Source organism: Elgaria multicarinata, chromosome 3 (genome assembly GCF_023053635.1).
Source record: "Elgaria multicarinata webbii isolate HBS135686 ecotype San Diego chromosome 3, rElgMul1.1.pri, whole genome shotgun sequence".
NCBI lineage: Eukaryota > Metazoa > Chordata > Lepidosauria > Squamata > Anguidae > Elgaria > Elgaria multicarinata.
Window position 1 is genome coordinate 151,229,639 of NC_086173.1, and position 23,380 is coordinate 151,253,018.

Sequence of the window (23,380 nt, forward strand, 5' to 3'; positions counted from 1 at the left end):
CGATGTCACTGAGGTATAATATAAGGTTTATTAGATACTTTTAGTTTGTTTTAAAATTCTCATTTTAGATTTTTTTTAATCTCATGTCCATCTAAATGATTGAAATAGTTTTCAGTCATTATTATGTTGAGTCTGTCTATATGTTGTGAACCCAAGTTGAAGTCAGTAATAGAAAAAGGATGCGTATGTACACCTGACTTGACTAAACATTTAAGCATTAGCAGTTCTGAGTCTACCTTATAGTACTAATGTTAGTGTTATGATCATTTTAAATTTACGCAAGTCTTTGGGGAAAGGCATTTTCTTACAAGTGTAGTGGGGCATAGTGTTGATTTTCTAAGTTCCAGCTGTTGTTTTAAATAATATATCCCCGTTAAAAAGCCAATAACTGAGGAAACATTATCAGGAGCTGCCAGGAAGGTAAGTCGAGATATGGAAATTGGGTTAACGGTTGCAGAGCGAAAACGGTTAGGAGCGGCAGCTCCTCGCGCTAGAAAAGGCGGGAAAGCGCACGAGGCAACACCGAGCGAGAAGGAAACCCCACCCCCGCTCGTTTTTCTACGGATGGACGGCGCATGCGCATGCTTTTCAACGACAAGTGCGAACTTTTCAGAAAGCGCGCTTGAGGCAAGGGGGGGGTTGTCTGAGATATCTACCGCGCATGCGTCAGAACAAGCACTAAACAATTTTATCTGTCCATAGGGGAGATTCTCTCCCCAACCTCCACCCCAATCATAGGTCCGTTTAAAACTGCACGATTTATAAATACTCCGGACACGTTTGTTATTCCTCACACACACACACCCCTGCTCAAGAAAACGTTCGGCTTGCGCTTGCTCCCGATATTGTAAGTACGCATGCGCAGCGTTCCAGCCTGTTACCAGGATACCGCCTTGGCACATGCGTTTTGCAATCCCCTCACGTATCCTTCTGACGTCCGTAGAGATTTACAAACATTATAGAATGACACATAGACTCTACTTCCGTTAAAAAATAATAATAGAAAGCTGCCGCTCTATATCCCTTCGTGTGGAGTCGAACCCCAGTTGTCTTAAACCGGAAGTGATAATAATGACTGAGACGGGCGCCTTCTATTGCCCGTGCGTGGGAATGCCCCAGGGGCGTGTGCTTCAAAGACGTTTCCTGTTGTCGCTTTCCCCGTCGCTCTGGAATACTTGCAGCCTCGTTCTCTATGGTAAGGCGGAACTTCAGGGTTTCCCGACTGATGAGGAAAGACTCAGGTGAGTAGAACTTGTGCTAAGCTGCCCAGAGAGGGGGCGAGCAGCCCCCCTTTAGCCCCCCTTTAACAGGCGGGGGGCGGGGAGAGGTCTTGACTTTATTTCCTCTACTCAGGAACTAACACCCAGCCGTAACTCAGTGGTAGAGAATATGCTTTGTATGCGGGAGGTCCCAGGTTCAAATCCCTCACATATCTGATTAGGTAGCCGATCTGACACTGCGGGAGAGTTGTTGTTGCTGCTAGTCAAATAGGCCATTCTCCCCCACTCTCCCCCCCCCCCCATGTCGTGCCCTCCAGGTGAGGAGAGGCTGCTGAATTAGGACTCATCGTTTAATTCTATGGCCAAAGGCCTGAATCGGGATAAAGGGTTTTTATCGCACTATATGTATTAATTGGCTTACCTAGTGCCAACGTGTTTGTGTTACGGCAGAAACTGCACTGAGAATGAGCACTGTTAATAATGTGACGGTCACTTTCTGCATTTCCTTCTGATTTCATTCATTAGAATTTTTTCTTCTCATAAGTACTGTATATGACCCTGAAACTCTCAGTAACACTTGTGCCAGATTAAGGGTGCAATCCCTATGATGTTTAGACAGAAAAAAGTCCTACAGCTCCCAGTATTCCTCAGCCAGCATGCATAGGATTGTGCCCTAAATATCTTAGGCTCTTTGTTTTCTTTGCTGCAATAGATTATCATGGCTACCTTCAGTGGAAATGGCTACAACTCAGCCAACTAAGGATAGTGGGAGTTGTAGCCCAACACATCTGGAGAAAGTCAGATTAGAGAAGGCTGGAGTAGATGGTACCGAGGGGTTTCTTCCCCTTCTGAACTAGGCTGTTAGAATCACTGATCTGTAGTAACTCAGATGTTCATATGGAAGGCATCCCAGTGTATTGTTCATGAGTGCAGTAGGTAACTGACTACATCTTCTGAGTCCCCATTTTGCCTTGGGCCATTCATACTTCCATATTTTTAAAACTGTAATGAGGGCTAGGGACTTAGATTCCTAGGAAGCTGGATTGTGTCCCTAATGCCATATTAGGGCATCATCCTCATCCCATCAATGCAACATATATGTTATGATGGGACAAGGGAGAGGGCTTTCTCTGGGGTGGCACCCCGACTGTGGAATGCCCTCCCCTTGGAGGCCCGATTGGCGCCAACATTGATTTCATTTCGACGCCAGGTAAAAACATGGCTTTTTAACAAAGCCTTTGATGGTTAAACTCACTAGCACATTGATTTAACTGTTTTAACTGTATCTATTGCTTTTAAATTATATATTGTTTTAACTTGGATCATGATTTAATTTGTTTTTAACTGTGTATATTTATTGTTTTATACTGTATGTTTTTATTTGTATGCCGCCTTGAGATCTTAGTGATATAGGGCAGGATATAAATATTTTAAATAAATAAATAAATAAATATTTCTGTATCCCTGTGTAATTGCAGTATATACACTGCAAAGAATCACTCCATACATTATTTGTAAATCTCCGACTCCCTCTTTCAACAGGGTGAGAAGTTCTGGATTGTAGCTCTGGCCTCAAAGCCAGCACTACTCCGCTTCAACATGAACCATGGTCCCCAACTGATCACCTTCACTCGTGCTCAGGAGGAGTCGGATCTCTGGAGAGATGGGCATGTCCAGAAAAAAAGCTGCAGAGGCCCCCGTCCCTCTGGCCAGGAGGAAGGGGCTGCTGCTGGGGAGGCGGCTCGCAGCTTCTACGAGGACTTGGTGCTTCCAAGTGACCCTGGGAGATCCTCACAGAGGAAACGAAAGGCGCCTTGTATCCGCCGCCACCACCCAGCACAGGACGCTCCCCATACTCAGAGCCGCCCAGGGCAGACAGATACCCGCAAAGGGAACCAGCTCTTGAAAGCTGCCCAGGATGGTAACCTGAAGTCTCTGCAGATTCTGGTGGAGAAGGAAGGGTGTGACGTGAACTACAAAGATGGTTATTACTGGACAGCCATGATGTGTGCAGCTTATGCCGGACACGGGGAGGCAGTGAGGTATCTTCTGAGCCTCGGTGCTGCCTGGGTGGGGGTTTGTGAGACTCAAGGCCGGGATGCTATGGATCTGGCCGAGGAAGCAGGACACCAGGACATAGTGGACATCTTACAGGAAAGCGAAAGGCCCCGTGTGAAGGAGGAATCCTTCAGGTGAGGTTCCTTGTTTCTGTGAGGATGGCCAGTTGCTCCCTAGAGAACAGCTCCAAACAGACTTGCTTTTGAATGCTGTCTTCCAGTACTCCATAGAACCAGGGGAGGACAATGATAAAGTTGTCAAAGTTAAAAATATTGCCCCTAGCTTTGGTTTGTAGTTACTTCCACCAAGTGGTTACAGCGGTAGACACAAAAGGCCATCTAGTCTGGATATAGGTAGACTCTGGACTCCATGATCTACTTTAAGATTTTTTTTTACAAGAACCTTGAGATCCACCAACCAGAGATCCGTCAAATAATGGCTGGAAAATAGGTGCAGTTGGATGCAAAGTGAGGGTTCAGGACATGGGGTTAGTTACCCACTGCACCCCACAAGCCATACGCTGGGCTGACCTCCATATAGAAGTACAAATTTACATCTTGAGTTACTATAGAGATTCTAGCAGCCTAATTTAGAGGGTGGGGGCATAAAACAACTTGTTGCAGTTGTTAAACAATTCAGAATCAGAAGCCCTTGCTATTGCTAATCTACTGCAAATTATCCAGTAGATCCTGATCTCCTCTCCCCTGATCTAGTACATTCTTTGCCACAAAGCAGGGCCATTCTTCTCAGTCCAGGCCTCAGGGTCTTGCAGGAAGCGAGGTCGTGCTTTCAGACCAAACAGCTCCAGGTGATCCAAGCAACCAGTGACTTGGCTGGTTGTAGTCAAGCCGTCTACTATTCTCTGTGACCCTTCCCTTACCTCCACCTTCTAAAACCGGTGTGGGCAACTTGTGGCCCTCCAGGTGATGTTGGACTGCAACTCCCATCAGACCTATCCAGCACAGCCAGTTGTGAGGGATGATGGGAGTTGCCTCGCATTCTCCACCCATTCTAAACAGGAGTGGGCAATCTGTAGGTGAAAACATTGAAATCTTGTTATGTCTTGAATATATACGAAGTTGCCTTACGCTGATTCAGACTCATGGTCTAGCAAGCCCAGCCCTGGCTATGCCAGACTTCTCCAACCTGATGCCCTCCAGAAGTTTTGGGCTTCAAGTCCCATCAGCTCCAGCTTGCATTGCCAAGAATGCTGGAAATTGCCCCTCTAAATAACTGGAGGGCACCAGGTAGCAGAAGTCTTCAACTATCAGTAGCTCTCCAAGGTCTCAGCAGACAGGAGCTCTTTACTAGGAACCGCTGTCCAAGATCCTTTTTAAGTGGCAGTGTCGGGATTAAATCTAGCAGCCCACACATACAAGGGGTACACTTTACCACTGAGCTACATGGCCGTCCATTGAGGTATTTGGTTGCCTCTGTTGCAGTGATGGATGGCCCAGTCTGCCATCTTCTTCAGACAGCGTGTGGTAGCATTCACACAGATGAAAGCATTTGATTGTTCTGTGGGCTTGTTCTAGAACATGTACCTTGCTGTGCTTTACAACGGGAGCGTCCATTTTGGAGACGCTGTTAGGGACTACAATTTAATGAGGGGTGGGGTCTGAAGGCAAAAGGAGCCAGGACTAAAAATAACAAAAATATCACCATACTGTAATTGAAAGCGCTTACTGCCAGTAACAAAGCTTTAGGAGAGTCATTTCAACCTCTTAGATTGGTGAAAACGCTGTGCAAATGCCAGGAAACCACCCAATGGTGGGCAGTCACGGGGATTGGCCCTATGGGGAGCTGTGGAGGGCCACATTGGGATTCTAGGTGGGCTGGATTTGGCATGTGGCCCTACTTTTCAAGCAGACGTATGATCAGTGAAGATCTGTAATATTGAAGAGTTCTCTGATATATACAAAGATTACTTTGAAAAGGACTGGCAAGGACCTCTGGTAATGTTTATACAGACTGCTCTGGAACAAGAGGTAGGTCTTTATCTTTTAAAGATATGTCCGGGCTCCTTCTTCCGCTTCTCTTTTCTCTGTGAGAAAAGCTTTAAAGCAGCTTTCCCCAACCTGGTGCCCTTGGCCATGCTGGCTGGGAATCCGAGTTTGGGCAAGGCTGCTTTAAGGGTTTCGAAAGTTAGGCTCCGTTCAGACAACACGTTAGCCAACACAGTGCAAGAACTCCACTCAACAGTTGAGTTTCTAGGGGGTGCTCTCCACACAACATGTTCTAAATCCATTGTTGTGTGACTGGGCTACCGTGGAGTTGAGTAAAATTCAACGCAGCATTTGAATGACAGCTCCTTTGCCCTCTCTCCTCCTCTGATCCTCCCGATGGTATCTCACCAGCCATTGCTGCAAAAAACCAATCCCGGCAGCTCTCCTAGAGTGGTACTTGCCCCTTTCGCCACACTTTCCAGTGAACTCTGTAGCCAGTGGGAAAAATCAACTCAATGCAATGGAAAACTCCATGGAGCCCGCCACACTACCATTGTGCAGGAACTCCCCTCCGCACAGCATTAGATTAGATTTTTATTACGCGGTCACAGACCCAATAGTTCCGCACAGCATTGATATTCTGCGTGGTACGTTTTCCAAAAAAACTCCACCATTGCATGGAGTTTTCCCACCAGACAACGCATTGCTCAATGGTGGTTGAGGTGGAAAAACGGTTGAGAAATCGGTTGTCTGAACTCAGCCTTAGAGTTTGTGCCAACATGGCCTGCCTTTCTTTAATTGACTTCTCTTCTTCTTGCAGTTCACAGGCACCAGTGGAGAGGAAGTATTGCGCCGTGTGCCAGGCCCACTACCGTGAGGACACTGTGGCTCTCCACGAGCGCTCCACTGCCCATCTGTTCAACCGCCGTGACCCACTGCCCCCGACGCGCTACCACATCCCCGAGAGCAACGTGGGCTTCCGTCTGATGGTCAAGGGGGGCTGGGATCAAGAAACTGGCCTGGGGCCTGATGGCACTGGCCGCAAGTTCCCCATCCAGACTGTCCTCAAGCGAGATCAGAAGGGCCTGGGCTTCTGCAGCAACCTCAGACCCAAGGTGACCCACTTTGACGCCAATGACCCCAACGCCGTGGAGCGACCGGCCGCCCAGCAGCCCAGGAAAGAGCGGGCCGCAACCGTGGGGAAGCGGGAGGCCCGACGCAGAGAGGCCAAGGCTGCTGCTTGGGAACGCAACCTCCGCACTTACATGAACCTTGACCTTTGAACTCTTATTGCAGAGGTGGGGGAGTTGTGGAGCACAAACTCCCAACAGCCCCAGCCAGCATGGCCAATAGCAAGGGATGCTGGGAGCTGTAGTCCAGCAGCATCTGGAGGGCCTCAAGTTTCCCTACTCTTGTCTCATTGGATAGCTGATTATTGTATTGCCTAAATAACCTGCTAATGAACTCTCGTTCTTCTTTTGGCCCAGTTAAAGGCACAGAACTACATTGGAAGGGCAGGAAAGGTGAGAAACTACTGGCCAGTAGCCAGAGAGAACCAGAACAGTAAACATCCTTGTGCCCTTATATGTATAGCTTAAAATGGACCAGTAAGTAATCTGGAAAAAAATATGGGGGGATAGTCTTGTGATTTTTCTCCCCCGGAAATGAAAAATCAGGTTGAGTTTCCTATGTGTCCTACTAGACCATAATACTTGCAGTCATCCTACGGCAAAGGTGGTGAGCCAGGGGAGAGGCTGTTGGCATACCGACGCGGTCTACAAGGGAAGCAAAAGGCCGACATCTCTGTGTGTCTTCCCTTCAAAGTCAGTTACCAAATAAAATGGTTTGCATCCAGTGTATGTAATTCTTAGCTGTGATTGGTCAAGGTTCTGTGTGAAAAATAAAATACAATTCTCTGCCAGAGTAATTCACGGGGTCTTCCGTGATCCCTGACTATTGGCCATGTTGGGTGGGGATAATAGGTGGGAGTCCAGCAACATCCAGAAAGCCACAACCTGTGTTTTGTGGGTGGATGAAAAGTCTTAATCCTCAAATTTCTCTCTGACCAGACATCCATCTGGTAATTGCCAAACAGCTCCAGACACTCCAGAATGAGACTGATGATCTAAATCCATTTCAGTTGCGGTTCAGGCTGAACGTTGGCACGGAAACAGCCTTGGTTGCCCTGTATCATGAACTACGTTGGGAGAGAAATGGGGGTGCGACCTTGCTGATTCTTCATCATCTCTCAGTGGCTGTATCTTTCTGGGGCAATCGAGTTGGGAGTGGGAGACATTGCCACAATATATTTTCAGCTCTCATATTATCTCTAATAAGAACATAAGAAGTGCCATGCTGGATCAGACCAAGGGTTTTTAATTTACTTCTCTTTTTACTATGACCTCTCTTTTACACATTTATTCCTGTCAGTAAAGGTGATTTCCCCTATTATCCGTTTCCCAATCAAATTTAGAAGGAATGATTCTTTCGCTCCTTTAGGCCTCCTCTATAAGATCCAACAACTTCAGTCTGATCACCTAAAATCACTAGAGATTTAATAATGAACATATCAGCTCTGCATTGTGGTGGTTTCGCTCCTTCTTGGATATTCACCTATAACAATGATTCTTCTTACCCCAGTCTTCAGAATCGCCTTCCCAAATTTACCTTTTCAATTTCCCTCAAATTTACCTTTTATTTGTTGTTGCAAAGATTGTGGTTTTAATTTTTGCATTTATGCAGTTTCTTCCTGCATCTTGCAATGGTTTTTTTCTTTCTCTCTTGTGTTCTATTTCCCATTCCCATCATGCAATCAGGAAGCCAAAGCTAAATTCCTTAGCAGTGATCCCAAAACTTCCTGACAGGGAAGATTCTTAAACCCATTGATTGAAGGAAGGTTAGATGTCTTTGGCGGTTGATGCTTTTGGGCTGTTGAAACCCAGAGCCAGCCTGGAGCTCAGAATTGTCCAACTTTTGCCTCTTTCTGTTTTTTACTTCTCTCAAGGTGGGGTGCTATTTCATTTTAGGATTTATATCAATCCTGTCCCCCCCCTTTATTTTAAGAGACACAAATTTATTTCTTCTTGTTTAGTTTTTATTGCATACACAAAGCAAAGCAAAAAAGTTTTACAAAAGTAATAATAGTAAAGTTAGGTTTTAACATTTATAATCCAGTTCTTTTCAGAAATTGAGAAACATGAATTCTGGAGTGTGTGTGTTTAAACCTGTATTTTACTAGAAATAAATAACCTAGAAAAAAGTAAAATTTAAAAACAAATCAGCTAATCATTGGATACAGAAAGGGACATAAGAAGAGCCCTGCTGGATCAGAACAAGGGACCATCTAGTCCAGCATACTGTTCACACAGTGGCCCATCGGCTGTAAGCCTATAAACAAGTCATAACTGCGATAGCACCCTCCCGCCCATGTTCCCCATCAACTGTATACAGCAACTGGTGTATATTGGCAGACACATTGTAAGGTGGCCAACAATAAAACATCATAGTAAAACAAATTATTATTTAATAATAATAGATAATAATAAATAATAGACATATTGTAGTCTTCTTCCAAAGCTGTGCTCCGCATTCTACCGAAAGAAGTGCGGTTGACGGGTCCTGGGTGAGAGGCTTTTTGGTGGCGGCGCCTGAATTGTTTATGGACGTTAAACTGGCCGCTTCTCTGATGTCTTTTACTCGAATAATTAGCAGTGCAATTCAGTACATGCACACTTGGGAGCAAGTACCGCTGAGTTCCGATTAAATGTAATCGTTAAAGGATTGCAGCCATAGTTATCCGTCTATTCCGGATAGTAGGTCCCTTTTTGATCCCAGCTCAAGGTTTCCTACCCGGACTCTAAAACGCAGAGCACCAAAGTGAAGCCACATCCGCCCTCATCTGTGTGTGCCTTCTTTATGCCCCTCGCTCTATAGAAATTCCATCCATCAACGCGGAAGTGCGGCATTTTGCGGGTAAAACTTTGGAGGGGGAGCGTTGTTAAGGTAATAATGGTGGAGAAGGAGGGGTGGGATATCGGGGCGCGTAAAGGAGGATGAGAGGTGCTGTGGGGAGGGGGCGAACAGCCAAGGGAAACGGGGAAAGGAAGGGGAGGGGGGGAGAAGTTATCAAGATGGTGGAATGGTAGAAAAAGGAGGATTTGGGGAACCAGGGTTAGATGCGGAAGGGTGCGGAGGACGATTTGGGAGCAGAGCAGGGAAGGGGATGAGAGGGCAACTGGGGAAATAAGGAGGAAAAGTGCTCGTATTTATAAAGATCCCCCCTCTCTCTTGCCACTGTTTTAGATAGGGTTACTCTATGAAAAGGAGGACAGGGCTCCTGTATCTTTAACAGTTGTATTGAAAAGGGAATTTCTGCAGGTGTCATTTGTATATATGGGGAACCTGGTGACATTTCCAATTCATCACAACAGTTAAAGCTGCAGCTGCCCTGCCCTCTTTTAAATTCGGTCATTCTAGTATAACTCCTGCAGCTTTAATTGTTGTGATGAAGGAGGAATTTCACCAGGTGCTGCATGCATATTAATGATGCCTGCTGAAATTCCCTTTTCTATGCAACTGTTAAAGATACAGGAGCCCTGTCCTCCTTTTCATACGGTCACCCTATTTTAGAAGGCTAGAGAGGGAGGCACTTTGGTGTCTGTTAGGGGATGTTAGATTTCATTAAGGGCACCTCCTAGTTTTCCCCCACCCCCTTGTAATTTGAGCACTGAGTTTGGGGAAGTAATGCAGGCCAAAAAAAAAAAAAGTTATCAAGAGCTACTACTTACGCTGGCTATATATTGCCCCCTCCAGTGTCAGAATGCCCCTTTATACCAGTCACTGGGGCATGTGACTGGGAGGTCCCTGTTGCTCTCGTGTCCTGTTTGTGGACGTCTCATTGGGGCATCTGCTTGGCCCCTGAACTAGAGAGGCCTTTGGTCTGGTATAGGCAGAGGAAATGGTGAGTGAAGCTTTTTAGCCTGGATAAGAGAAGATTGAGGGGAGACATGATAGCACTCTTCAAATACTTGAAAGGTTGTCACACAGAGGAGGTCCAAGATCTCTTCTCGATCATCCCAGAGTGCAGGACACGGAATAATGGGCTCAAGTGACAGGAAGCCAGATTCCAGCTGGACATCAGGAAAAACTTCCTGACTGTTAGAACAGTACGACAATGGAACCAGTTACCTAGGAGGTTGTGTGCTCTCCCACACTAGTGGCCTTCAAGAGGCAGCTGGACAACCATCTGTTAGGGATGCTTTAAGGGGGATTCCTGCATTGAGCAGGGGGTTGGACTCGATGGCCTTATAGGCCCTTTCCAACTCTACTATTCTATGATTCTATGATGGGTTGCCAGAATTCAAAAATGTTCAGAGCCTGTAGAGAAGCATTGTTACTGACCATGTATCTTCCCTCCAACCCCAGACTATCCATACCCAGCAGGGTAACACCTTTTCAGCCGCATCCCTGTTCCCATGGCGTCAGGCTACCAGCATCGCCTGTGGCGCTACGTAGATGCCTGTCGCCATCGCAAGCTGCGTAGGCTTCTGCAACGTCACAGGGAGGCACTGGACCTGGGCGAGACCACGGGGCGCAAGGGCCGAACCCCGCTGCACCGATCCTGCGCCCTGCAGGACTTCAGAACGGCCATCCTCCTGTTGAAGCATGGAGCAGATCCCTCCATTATGGATCGGCGTGGGAACACAGCTCTACACGTGGCTGCCCGGCACGTGGCGCGCACAGGAGGCTTAGGTGAGGCACCAGTTGTAAACAGCTCTTCGGTTGACAGACCAACTTAGTAACTGCTCAATGCTCTCGGCTACTGGGGATGTTTCACCATTTCAACTATGGAATCCACTACCGCAAGATGTGGTGACGGCCACCAATTTGGGTGGCTTTAAAAGGGGGTTGGGTAAATTCCTGGAGGAGAAGGCTGTCCATGGCTACTAGTCCTGATGGCTATGTGCTATCTCCAATATCAGAGGCAGTAAGCCTCTATACACTAGTTGCTGGGGAACATGGGTTGGAAGGGTGCTGTTGCACCATGTCCTGTGACAGCTGGTTGGCCATTGGGTGAACAGAGTGCTGGGCTACATGGACCCTTGATCTGATCCAGCGTGGTTCTTATAACATCTGTAGGACACCAGGTTGGGGATGGCTGCTTTAGGGTTTCAGCCTGGCTACTAGGACCTTTCTATCTAGCCCTAAGTATAGGCCCTGATTCCAAGGTCTCCTCTCCCCTCTTATCCATCATTTGTTTTCTTCCATGCATTCCTGGTTGATAGCTGGTTGGCCACTGTGCGAACAGAGTGTTGGACTAGATGGACCCTTGGTCTGATCCAGCAGGGCTCTTCTTATGTTCTTACGAGAGCTGAGACACTTGGAAAAGACTCCTTAACCCTTTCCACCCTATAGCATGAACGGCAACAGATCCTTTGTTATTATATTTATTTGTATCCCGCCTTTTGCCCAATGCTGGGCCTCAAGGCGGCCTTACAAAGTTTAAAATATACATGGGGCGGGGGGAGGGACACAAAACCATAAACAATTAAAAAAATACACAACAAAATTATAAGACATTAACGTAGATGGAGGGCTGGATTATTCTCCAAAGGCCTGCTTGAACAAAAAAGTTTTAGCCTGCTTCCGAAAGCCCGTCAAGGAGGGAGCCAGCCTAGCTTCCCCGGGAAGAGAGTTCCAGAGCACCGGAGCAGCCACCGAGAAGGCCCTCTCCCATGTTCCCACCAAGCGTGCCTGTGAAGAAGGTGGGACTGAAAGAAGGGCTTCTCCAGAAGATCTCAAAGCATGGGCAGGCTCATAAGGGAGAATACGTTCTTTCAAATAACCTGGACCCGACCCATATAGAGCTTTGGTGGTCTTCTCTCCTTACGCATCTCAGGTGTTTTTTCCCATGTCCCAGAAATGTGTACAGATTAAAAAGAAAGTAGGACTTGGTCAAAATGAACTACGCACTAGGGAGAGAGAAGCTAGCAGTATGTACAGTAAACCTTAGAACGGGTTGGGTTGTTTGCTGCATTAAGTTTAGTAGTTGCTAAATGGCCCCATTTGTTAACCTAGCTTTTTTTCTCCTTCCTGCCTCAGGGTTCAAAGACCTGTTTGTACCCTTACGAAACCACTGCCCTGCCGCCATGAGCATCCGGAACAGAGATGGGAAAACGCCGGAGGACCTCCTGGGACAACTGGAAGAGAAATGGGTAACCAAATGGTTCAGGAGGGAAGGATATTGTCAGATAGGTTGGGTTTTCTCTGGACTTCTGATTTCGATACTCTACGATTCTTTGCAGTGCCCTCGAGAGACGTTCGAAGAAAATGAGGCACGACACAATGCTGACTGGGAGTGGAGCCGCAAACTTCTCGATGAATGGGAGGACGAGTATCAGGAAACCTACTGGCAGCATGAAGGTGAGGTTTGGCCTTTCTTAGAGTCAAAGTGCTCACAACATATAAAGTGGGCCTTCCTGTGGCATTACCACAGGACATGACGAGATCCTCCCTAGTGTGGCCACTGGCTGGTGTTTTGTTGAATTATTATTATTATTATTACCGTATTTCTTCGATTCTAAGACGCACTTTTTCCCCTAAATAAACAGCTCTAAAAATGGAGTGTGTCTTAGAATCGATGGCGTCTTAGAATCGAAGCAATACGGTAAGAGGAAAAGAGGACGCTCCTGCAGCAGCCTCGAGCCATGCGAGCGAGGGGGAGCTGGGAGGGCAAGCGCCTGGTTTTTTGTTAGTCAAATTTATTCGTAAGTCCCATCGATTTCCATGGGACTTACTCGCGTGTCGTCGTCCCCTGGTGCACAGACAAGTAAAGAGCGGGACTGGAGAGTTAAGCGTTTTAGCTCCTTAATCGCGTCTTCTCCTCTCTCTCCCCGCCCGAAAATATTGTTTACTCTTTGTTTCAATGCCCCCCCTTCTTCCCACGCAAACGGCGGTTTCTTCTCTCACAGGGGGGAAAAAGAAAAGGACACAACCATTAGAAGAAAGCGCGGAGGGGGGGAGGAGGTTGGCTGGGCGGTGAGGGAAGTATTTCTTTGATTCTAAGATGCCCTTTTTCCCCAAATAAACATCTCTAAAAATGGGGTGCGTCTTAGAATCGATGGCGTCTTAGAATCGAAGAAATATGGTATTATTATTATTATTATTATTATTATTACTATTATTATTGGTTCTGCTCCTCCCCTTTTGAGTACAATCTGACACAGTGACTTGCCAAACGCAGCTTTCCTTACCATTTTATTTCTGTGCCAGGATATATTTCCTCGACAAATAGCTGTGAGCCAGGGAAGTTCTTGTTCAAATCTTCTAAATAAACTTTTGTAAACCGCCCAGAGAGCTTCGGCTATGGGGCGGTATATAAATCCAATAAATAAATAAATAATTGTGACACTTATATGCTGCCAAATATAATAAAATCCCTAAGTGGTTCACAATATTGAAAACAACATTGAAACCACTTCCAAGTACAATAAAACCAATATAGGAGCAGTAAGCTTGAGGAACGTGATTAATTTAATTACAGCCTAGGGAAAGCATTACCTTGCCTCATTAAGTAGCCCAGGGGTGGGCAACTGGTGGACCTCCAGATGTTTTGGCCTACAGTTCCCATCAGTCCTTGCCAGTATGGCCAGTTGTCAGGAATGATGGGAGTTGAAGTCCAAAACATCTAGAGAGCTGCTTTCTGCCCACCCCTACCCTAAAGGAGCACTTGCACATACATGTTCCCAGGCAGAACTCTCTGCAGGGGGCATTCCACAATTGGAGGGTTATCACGGAAAAGGCCTCCTCATGAGTAACTTCCTGCCAAATCTCACTATTTTTGGCACTTGGATGAGGACCACTTTCGTTTTTCTTTTGTAAGTTGAGTACCGTGGAATCACATTAATAAAAATGGCTTTGCAGATGGATTTTATTCAGGGTCCAGCTGGACCTCTGTCTTCAGGGATTGGGAAAATTCAAGAATTTTTTCCTCCTGAGAAATACAACAGCTTTGCATTATGAAATATTTTCTTTTAGAATCTAAGAATTAATATATTGTTACCCAGCCTTGACTCCCCCCAAATGATTTCTAAAACTATGTAATAAGGACGCTTTTATAAAAAGAGTAGAGATATAAAATGTCTGGAAATTATGAAGCCATGGGGGAAAATGGGCTAATAATAATAATAATAATAATAATAATAATAATAATAATAATAATAGTTAGCCGCCTCTCCCTCTGGATCGAGGCAGGGTACAACACAAATGCAAACATCATACAACTAATTAAAATATTTAAAACGAATACATTATTAAAAGCAGCACATTATTAAAAGGCAAATTTAAAATTCAACTGGGTAGGCCTGCCGGAAGAGATCAGTCTTTATGGCTTTCTTAAATTCTGGAAGACTGTTAAGTTGACGAATCTCTCCCGGCAAGCCATTCCACAAACTGGGAGCAGCAGAAGAAAAGGTCCTCTGGGTAATGGTTGTCAGCCTTGTTTTTGTCGACTGGAGTAAATTCTTCCCAGAGGACCTGAGTGTGCGGGGCGGATTGTATGGGAGAAGGCGATCCCGCAGGTAGCCTGGACCCAAACCATGTGGGGCTTTAAAGGTGATGACCATCCTCTCTGTAAGATTCCCAGCATAGTTAGTTCTTTCATTCCTTATTAAAATTATTGATCTAAAGTATATTTTACTCATAGTCATTTACGCTCAGTGTCCCAGCATGTGAGAAGAGTCTCCTTTGTGCATTTTTGACATTTGGGTTTTGTCCTACAGCAGCCTTCCTCAACCTGGGGCGCTCCAGATGTGTTGGACTACAACTCCCAGAATGCCCCAGCCAGCTGGCTGGGGCATTCTGGGAGGTGCAGTCCAACACATCTGGAGTGCCCCAGGTTGTGGAAGGCTGTCCTACAGAGTCCTGTGTTTCTGATGCCGAAGCAGTAATTTAATGTAGTTTTATTCAGACAATAATAATTATAAATGTATTAACTGAGTTTGCTTTAAAAAGTTTAAAAGTATAATGATAAGTTTATGAGCAAACTAAGTTATACATAAAATAACTCAAGGAACAAAAAGGCTGCTTTATGTTCCTCAAGCAGCCCTCCCCAACCTGGTGCCGTCTGGATGTTTTGGACTACAATGCCCAGCATTCCTGACCATTGGTCATACTGCCTGAGATGGTGGGAGCTGAAATCCAAAATATCTGGAGAGCACTAGGTTGGGGAAGGCTATTTTAAAGCAACAAAGTGACTTTAGATTTGTTAAGAGTGCTAAAATATAAATATTGCTTATTTTTCAATTTCCCCCCAAAAATATTCCAATATCCCCTCCACACACACCCAGAAAAAAAAAAATTCCCCCCATGGCCTCAAAATTTCTTAACCAGTGATCCTGGCAAGTTATTTTTCCTTTTATTCCTGCAGCACGGGGCTTGGCTCACTTCCTTGAGCTAGCAATGGCTTTTGTTGTTGTTGTTTGCTCTGCAAGCCCTTTCTCTGCTTGTGAATCGCCCAGCCCTAGAGGGAATGGGCCACGTGATCTCCGGAGCGAGACCAGAACTGATTGTTTCTCAAGCTTGACCTGCCACATTCTTTTCCTCATTTCCTTTTCTTTTCACCCTCCCTAGAGGATTTCTACGCCTCCGATCCCGACTCAGAAAGCTTTGAGGACTGGGCCGATCGCATATTTCGGGAATACAAGCAAAAACAACAGCGAGAAAGGGAACGGCCTCAGCGGAGGCCTAAAACTGAACCCCCAAAGCCTCCCCCTAATTGGCAGGAGGAACATCTGCTCTATGAGAAACGCGCCCGAGCCAAAGAAGAAGAGCTGAAGGCGGCCAAGAGGCAGCGATACGAGGAAGGCTGCAGCCGGGTGTTCTTCACGGACAGCTCCCGGCTGTTGCGCTACGAGGACATTCCCTGGCCATGCCCAACCGGGACCCCTGAGGAGATGGCGGCTGTGGCACTCCACGGCATTGACCCCTCCGACAGGGCAGCTTACCGGCTCTTCCTCCGGCGTCAGCAGGTTTTGTGGCATCCAGACAAGTTTTCCCAACGCTGCGGCAACCGCTTAGCTGAACAGGATCGCCGTCGAATATTGGACACCGTCACGGCGTTGTCCCAAGCATTCAACCAGCGAGCTGCCAGATAACTCTTTGCTGCCTGTCTGTGAATAACACCTTCCTTTCAAGAGTGTGGGACAAGGGATTGTGGGACGGGGAGGATTTTTTGGTTTCAACCTGTTTTAAAAGAACTTGCTGTCCCTGTGAGCCTCTTCCCCCCACTTTTTTTTTGGGGGGGGGGATTTTCCCAAGAAGCGTAAAGATGGGCAGTGTGAATAATTTAACTAGGCCTTTAGTTCCATAGACAGACCTTCTCCTGAGACATCAGCTGGTGTCCCAAAAGGTTTAAGAATATTTATTTAAAACAATTCTGCCTCAACTTTCAATGTGGAGACTGCCAAGGAAGTGTATGGATTAATGCCGAAATCCTAAGTACATTTACAAAGAAGAGCGACTCACTGAATACACTGGGAATTACTTCTGAGGAGAGGCACACAGGATTGCCCTGTAATAATCTATAATAATAAAAATGGATGTGTGACTCAGTCTGTATGTCCATCCGTCAGCAAGACCATGAAACCTTAAGGGGACCGTTAAGGTTTGCATCTTGGAGCTGTTTTGTTTTTTTGAGAGCCAGTGTGGTGTAGTGGCTAAAGTGTTGGACTGGGAGTCGGGAGACCCGGGTACTAGTCCCCGCTCGGCCATGGAAACCCACTGGGTGACTTTGGGCCAGTCACAGACTCTCAGCCCAACCTACTTCACAGGGTTGCTGTTGTGAGGATAAAATGGAGAGGAGGATTATGTATGCCGCCTTGGGTTCCTTATGAGGAAAAAAGGCGGGATATAAATGCAACAACAACAACAACAACAATAATAATAATAATAATAATATACGCATTAATTAATTTAAAGTTGTCCCTGCGGTTGTAATTTCTACAGCCACTAGGGGCAGACTTCCTAAACCAACACATAGTCTTGCCAGGGGAGATTAGGAGGCCAAGGGACAGAATTGTATGCCTGCCCCCGCCCCATTGCTGTGGGGCAACCCTCAGGGGAATGGAATGTACAGATCCATCCCTGAGGGGGAAATAGGGGTGTACCGTGGCACAGGCCATGTTTAGGCTGGGCTTCACTCAAGATGGGGCGGATACAATGAGTCCTACACCGACAGCCGAGTAAGTTCGCTTGAAGACTTTGCTGTATCAAAACTAAGGCCTATTCCAACTTTGGTGAAACTGGGTTTATTCGCCAGGATACAATCAGTAAAACGATAAAAGCAGCGCAGCAGGTTTTGCTCGGAATCTGAGATGTGGCCAGGACCAGTAGTTATTCATTTTTAAAATAAAGGTTACAACATTTGTTACTCTTTGCAATTAGCAGCTGTACGAGTCTGGAGTGTTTGGCTTAGAGTAACATCAGCTTCTTAAAACAATGTTCAGAAGACACCTTAAACCTCGTGAATAAGGCTTTTTTCTCTGCAGGTTCCTGCTTCCCAAAATGTCAATTTATCAATCCAAATCTAAATTGTCTAGTTAGCCCTTTTGGGGGTTAGAGACAAGAGCCACTCAAGCAGCAGAAAATAGACGGGTGTCAAGGGATTAAAGAATTTATTTATTGCATTTGTATATCGCCCCATAGCCGAAGCTCTCTGGGCAATTCACAAGAGAAAGCAACAGCACCCTACGAAGATGGTGGGGGGGGAGAAGGAAACGAAACCACGTTTGTCCCTGCATTGCTTGCTTGATTTTTCTTTCCCTTTTCTGCTTAACTCTGGGCTATGTTTGCAGATTTTGGTCTATTATAGGGCCTGTTAGGCCTCAGCTTGTTTCTTGCCTCCCTTTCGGGAGAAGAAGGGTCCTCTTTTCTCTTTTTGAACGCGTTTTCCTTTAGCTTTGAGACTATTCTGACCTATCTTTCCTCAACTCAAGTTTTCCTGAGGTGAAAAACTTGAGCAGTTTGGTGTAATTTTTGCCCTCTTGTTTTATTTTGCTCACTGGTAAGGCTTCACCACACTTTTCATTTTAAAACCTTTTCTTCACTCCACTTGGGTTAACTTTTCCTACTTTGATGAGTTCCACACCCTTGATTCTATGTGATGTCTCTCTCCGGTCTTATCTACACCAAGCAGGATATTGCACTATGAAAGTGGTATATAAAAGGCAGGAGCCACACCAGGCAGGATGTAGCACTATGAAAGTGGTGTATGGTATGTGTCAATGGGCCTCAACAGTTGTCAGTGCACTTCAATACCGCTACAGAGCAGTAGTGTGGCTCCTGCCTTTTATATACCGCTTTCATATTTATTTTATTTTATTTTATTTATTACATTTTTATACCGCCCAATAGCTGAAGCTCTCTGGGTGGTTCACAAAAATTAAAACCATCATAAAACAACCAACAAGTTAAAAACACAAATACAAAAAAAGCACAACCAGGATAAAACCATGCAGCAAAATTAATATAAGGTTAAAATACAGAGTTAAAACAGTATAATTTAAATTTAAGTTAAAATTAAGTGTTAAAATACTGAGTGAATAAAAAGGTCTTCAGCTGGCGATGAAAGGAGTACAGTGTAGGCGCCAGGCGGACCTCTCTGGGGAGCTCATTCCACAACCGGGGTGCCACATAGTGTGTGCGATAGCCTGCTTGGTGTAGATTAGGCCTCAACCTCTCTCTAGGTCCACAAAAGCCTGTTCTTCAGATCTCTGTCTTGAGATAGGTAGCTGTACCTTCCTTTTCATTCTCTCCCCCACCTTCCTTTCCTCTAGAGGTTTGGACCATACTGCTATTATAGTTGAATAATTTTAGGCTGACCCTATGGAAAGGAGGACAGGGCTCCTGTATCTTTAACAGTTGTATTGAAAAGGGAATTTCAGCAGGTGTCATTTGTATATATGGAGAACCTGGTGAAATCCCCTCTTCATCACAACAGTTAAAGCGGAAGGTGCCCTGCCCTCTTTTAAATCTGGTCACTCTAGTATAGCTCCTGCAGCTTTAACGGTGGTGATGAAGAGGAAATTTCACCAGGTTCCCCATACATACAAATGACACCCGCTGAAATTCCCTTTTCTATGCAACTGTTAAAGATACGGGAGCCCTGTCCTCCTTTTCATATGGTCACTCTAATGTTTTAAACTTTGCATTTAACTAGTTTGGACTGGTGGAAGTTTAAGTAGACCTAAGTAACAAAATTGTACTGCTGCTAATTGGCAAAAGTGCTCTCTTCCCAGTCTTTTTCTAACTTAGCAAGAGTTAAACTGTAGTGTATTTTTGCGTAGCGCGCTCACAAACGCAATATATTTGCAATCATTGCATGTTTCACGTTTTACTTCTGTATGTGAATGTTCTTTGGGATTTCCTTTACTTTCTAAACCAGTCATAGCTTAAAACTTTCTGTGTCACATGTTTCCTTTGTCTAACAAGCCAAAGGGGCATTCACTGCTTTCTTAAGTTTTCAAACATATTTTCAAACGTATTAAACTTTTGAACAGCCTTAAGTCAGCTCTGGTTACACTCTCTCGCCCATGGGGGCAAAGTCAGAACCTCATTTTCAGCACCCCATGAGAGAGTAGAGATACACACAGGAAGGACACAACATTTATTTCTTTATTTACAGCTTTTTTTAGCCCACTCTTCAGCTTAAAAAAGGGCACCCAGCGCAGCTTACAGAAATTAATAATAAGACCCTTGATACCCTCAGGCTTACCACCTAAAAGACACGCCACACAGGAAAAGGGATTGGGGGTGGGAGCGGGGAGGGAGAAGCAAAACTCAGGCACCCGTTCTTAGTTTTGAAGTTCTTTCGGGTGATCTTTCTTGCAGAGAAGGGTGAAGCAAGTTCCCTGCAGCTGTTCCTTCTCTTGCCAATGTGTAGGGCTAGGTTGGTCCTCCCCAACGCTGAGACGTTTCTCCTGGGAGGCAGGGGGGTGCAGCCTCCCCATGGCCCTTGGCTCTTTGGCCGATGGAGGTGACCAGAAGTTGCAGTCCTAGTGAGCTTTGTACAAAATAAGCACACATTTGTGGTGGGGAGAACCTGGCTGCTACAGTTTCTGGAGACATGCGGGCAAAGTGGCAGACATTTTCCTTTGCGATCTTGTTTCTCTCCTGAGCCCTCAAGCTACCAGAGGGACACAGGGCGGAGGAACATTTTGTATTAACTGGATAACAGGGTTGGGTGACCTATGGCCCTCTAGATGATGATGAAGCCCAACATCTATCAGCCCCAGCCAACAGGACCAATGGTCAGGAGTGATGGGAGTTGTTGTCTTGACAACATCTGGAGCACCACAGGTTCTCTACCCCTGTTGGGAAGAGTTTACAATGGTTACAAAATGTTAATCAAGATGTGTGTCCAACTGTCCAACCATCCTTTGGGCTTGAGAAGAGAAGGATTTTTTGAGTTATGGCAAGGAATGAGATGAATCTAGAGTTGGAAGAGAATTGTCCATCCAGTCCAGTGCTTTTTCTCCAATGTGACCTGCCAGTTGCCTCGGACAAGCAGGCATTTGATGGAGGAAATGTGGCCCTTCAGAACCTAAGAAGAGCCCTGCTGGATCAGACCAAGGGTCCATCTAGTCCAGCACTCTGTTCACCCAGTAGCCAACCAGCTGTCGACCAGGGACCAACAAAGCAGGACATGGTGCAACAGACCCTCCTGTCCATGTTCCCCAGCAACTGGTGCGCACAGGCTTACTGCCTGGGATACTGGAGGTGGCAGATAGCTATTAAGACTAGTAGCCATTGATAGCCTTCTCTTCCATCACCACATCTTGTGGTAGTGAATTCCATACATATAATTCCATTTGCTGTGTGAAGAAGTTTTTCCTTTTGTTTGTCCTGAATTCCCCACCAATCAGCTTCATGGGATGACCCCGGGTTCTAGTGTTATGGGAGGAGGAGAAAAATGTCTCCCAGTCCATATTCTCCACACCATGTAATCTTGTACATCTCTATCATGTCTGGACTTGCAACCCAGCCAATGGGACTTTGTTGGGCTGCCCTTCCTAACGGTGTGATGTAGAGACAGGTGGTATTTCTGGGGCAGGCAGGGTATCGAACACCCAGCTGTGGCCAAGTTCGCCCTCCCCTCTGCTTTGAACTCCTGCTCTAGTTGGCTCCACCTACAGCAACTCCTTGGCCCCGCCTACCTTTAGATGCCCTGCCCCAACATGTTCAATGGGTACCAGGCACTGCTGGTGTATGTAGGCTTACTGCCTCTGATACTGGAGGTAGCAGAAAGTCATCAGAACTAGTAGGGTGTTGTTTGCCGCTGGTAAAGATGGGGTGGTAGTAGTGGATTAGAAGAGTGCTCCAGTTCCATTCATGTGTCTGTACAAGTAAAAACCGCTTTGTCCTCAGGAAGACACACACCCATATGATTTGATATTCAAATCTACCTTCAGCAGTTGTTAAATGTCCAAATTCCACTGACATCGCCTATCTTTCTTGGAATTCTGCAGCAATCTGACAAGACTTACCTCAGCCGGACTCCTCACTGGTCTCCGCTTGGGGTCCCGCTTCCTCATGAATGATCGGCTCCCAGAATATGGCCTTAATATTCTATTTTCCAGAGATCCAGCATCCAGGCCTCTGAAAACAACCTCAGCTCTTTCCGGTCCTGAAACCTCAGTGAGTTTTTAAGGAAGTGCGTCTCTTTGACTATGAAGCTTCCAAGAGCCGCTTTTCTTCTAGGGGGTAAGTCATGTTTCTTTCAAGCCCTCTGACAGCATCTCCAACCAGTGGGGGATGGTGGCACCGATTTCAGTACGGCTCTGAATCCGTTCCGGGTTTTACTCAGAACCAGCTAGAACTCTGAAGGAGCTGCCAAAGGTTCTGAACCTATTTTGGAGCGAGGGTTCAGCACCGTGGATAGCTCCTTTAGAGTTCTGATTGAGACTTGGAGCAGATCCAACGCCACACTGACATCGGAGCCACCAGCCTCCACTGTCTCCAACTAAGATGAATTTGAGAGTAAATCCATCGTTAAGAATGAGTGAATGAAGAGCCCTGCTGAATCCAACCAGCAGGGCTCCATCTTAGCCTTCCCCGATCTGGATTGTGCATGGTATGGAGAAAGTGGGCTGGAGTGTGAATGGGAGAGGGAAAAGCACCAAGCTTCTCTCCTATCCACATCTGAAAATGGACCAATGGGGTCATCCCATGAAGTTGATTGGTGGGGGATTCAGCAGAGATAAAAGGAAGGACTTCTTCACACTGTGCAGAATTAAACTATGGAATTTGCTACCGCAAGGTGCAGTGATGGCTACCATTTTGGATGGCTTTAAAAGGGGACTGGACAAAATTCCTGGGGGAGAAGGCGATCAGTGGCTACTAGTCTTGATGGCTATGTGCTACCTCCAGTATCAGAGGCAGTATGCCTATGTACACCAGTTGCTGGGGAACATGGGTGGGAGGGTGCTGTTGCCCTCATGTCTTGTTTGTGGTTTTCCCATTGACAGCTGATTGACCACTGTATAAACAGAATGCTGGACTAGATGGACCCTTGGTCTGCTCCAACAGGGCTCCTCTTGTGTTCTTATTGTGCCATCCAGATGTTTTGGGCCAACTATCAGCCCCAGCCATGGCTAGCAGTCAGGAATGCTGGAATCTCATTCAAAACATCTGGAAGGCAACAGGTTGGGGAAGGCTGGACATTGGCATTGTTCCAACAATCAGTGGGGGAAGCAATGCAGCATTAGTTCTTTCCCCCCAACCTCTGGGATTACCTGGATCACCTACACCGCATTGTCCAAACCTAGTGTGTGGTGCGAGCATAGTGCATTTTCAATCATCCTTCAACCCCTTCTGCAAGCCATGGGTTGTAGGGTGGGTGGGAACATAAGAAGAGCCCTGCTGGAGCAGACCAAGGGTCCATCTAGTCCAGCACTCTGTTCACACAGGGGCCAACCAGCCATCGGCCAGGGATGAACAAGCAGGACATGGTGCAAGAGCACCCTCCCACCCATGTTCCCCAGCAACTGGTGCACACAGGCTTACTGCCTCGAATACTGGAGATAGCACACAACCATCAGGGCTAGTAGCCACTGATAGCCTTCTCCTCTAGGAAGTTATCCAACCCCCTTTTAAAGCCAT

At 46.2% G+C, this 23,380-nt stretch overlaps 2 protein-coding genes across 4 annotated transcripts; both read left to right on the plus strand.

Moving 5' to 3' along the window:
* The first annotated feature begins 1,157 nt into the window (after window positions 1-1,157).
* Window positions 1,158-7,151, plus strand: GPANK1 (G-patch domain and ankyrin repeats 1). Its single transcript, XM_063123514.1, has 3 exons — window positions 1,158-1,241; window positions 2,763-3,412; window positions 6,045-7,151. Exons 2-3 carry the CDS (start codon window positions 2,820-2,822, stop codon window positions 6,505-6,507), a joined length of 1,056 nt encoding a protein of 351 aa, XP_062979584.1. The 5' UTR covers window positions 1,158-1,241; window positions 2,763-2,819; the 3' UTR covers window positions 6,508-7,151.
* A 1,985-nt stretch (window positions 7,152-9,136) lies between these two features.
* On the plus strand, window positions 9,137-16,829 carry NFKBIL1 (NFKB inhibitor like 1). Of its 3 annotated transcripts, none has more exons than XM_063122359.1 (5): window positions 9,137-9,226; window positions 10,649-10,975; window positions 12,326-12,438; window positions 12,529-12,646; window positions 15,854-16,829. In XM_063122359.1, the coding sequence occupies exons 2-5, from the start codon at window positions 10,699-10,701 to the stop codon at window positions 16,375-16,377; spliced, it is 1,032 nt and encodes a 343-aa protein (XP_062978429.1). In that variant the 5' UTR covers window positions 9,137-9,226; window positions 10,649-10,698; the 3' UTR covers window positions 16,378-16,829. The 3 variants fall into 3 exon arrangements, with proteins under 3 accessions (XP_062978429.1, XP_062978430.1, XP_062978431.1); XM_063122360.1 differs by lacking the exon at window positions 9,137-9,226 and adding an exon at window positions 10,003-10,184; XM_063122361.1 differs by lacking the exon at window positions 9,137-9,226 and having other exon boundaries at window positions 10,608-10,975.
* Window positions 16,830-23,380: the final 6,551 nt, after the last annotated feature.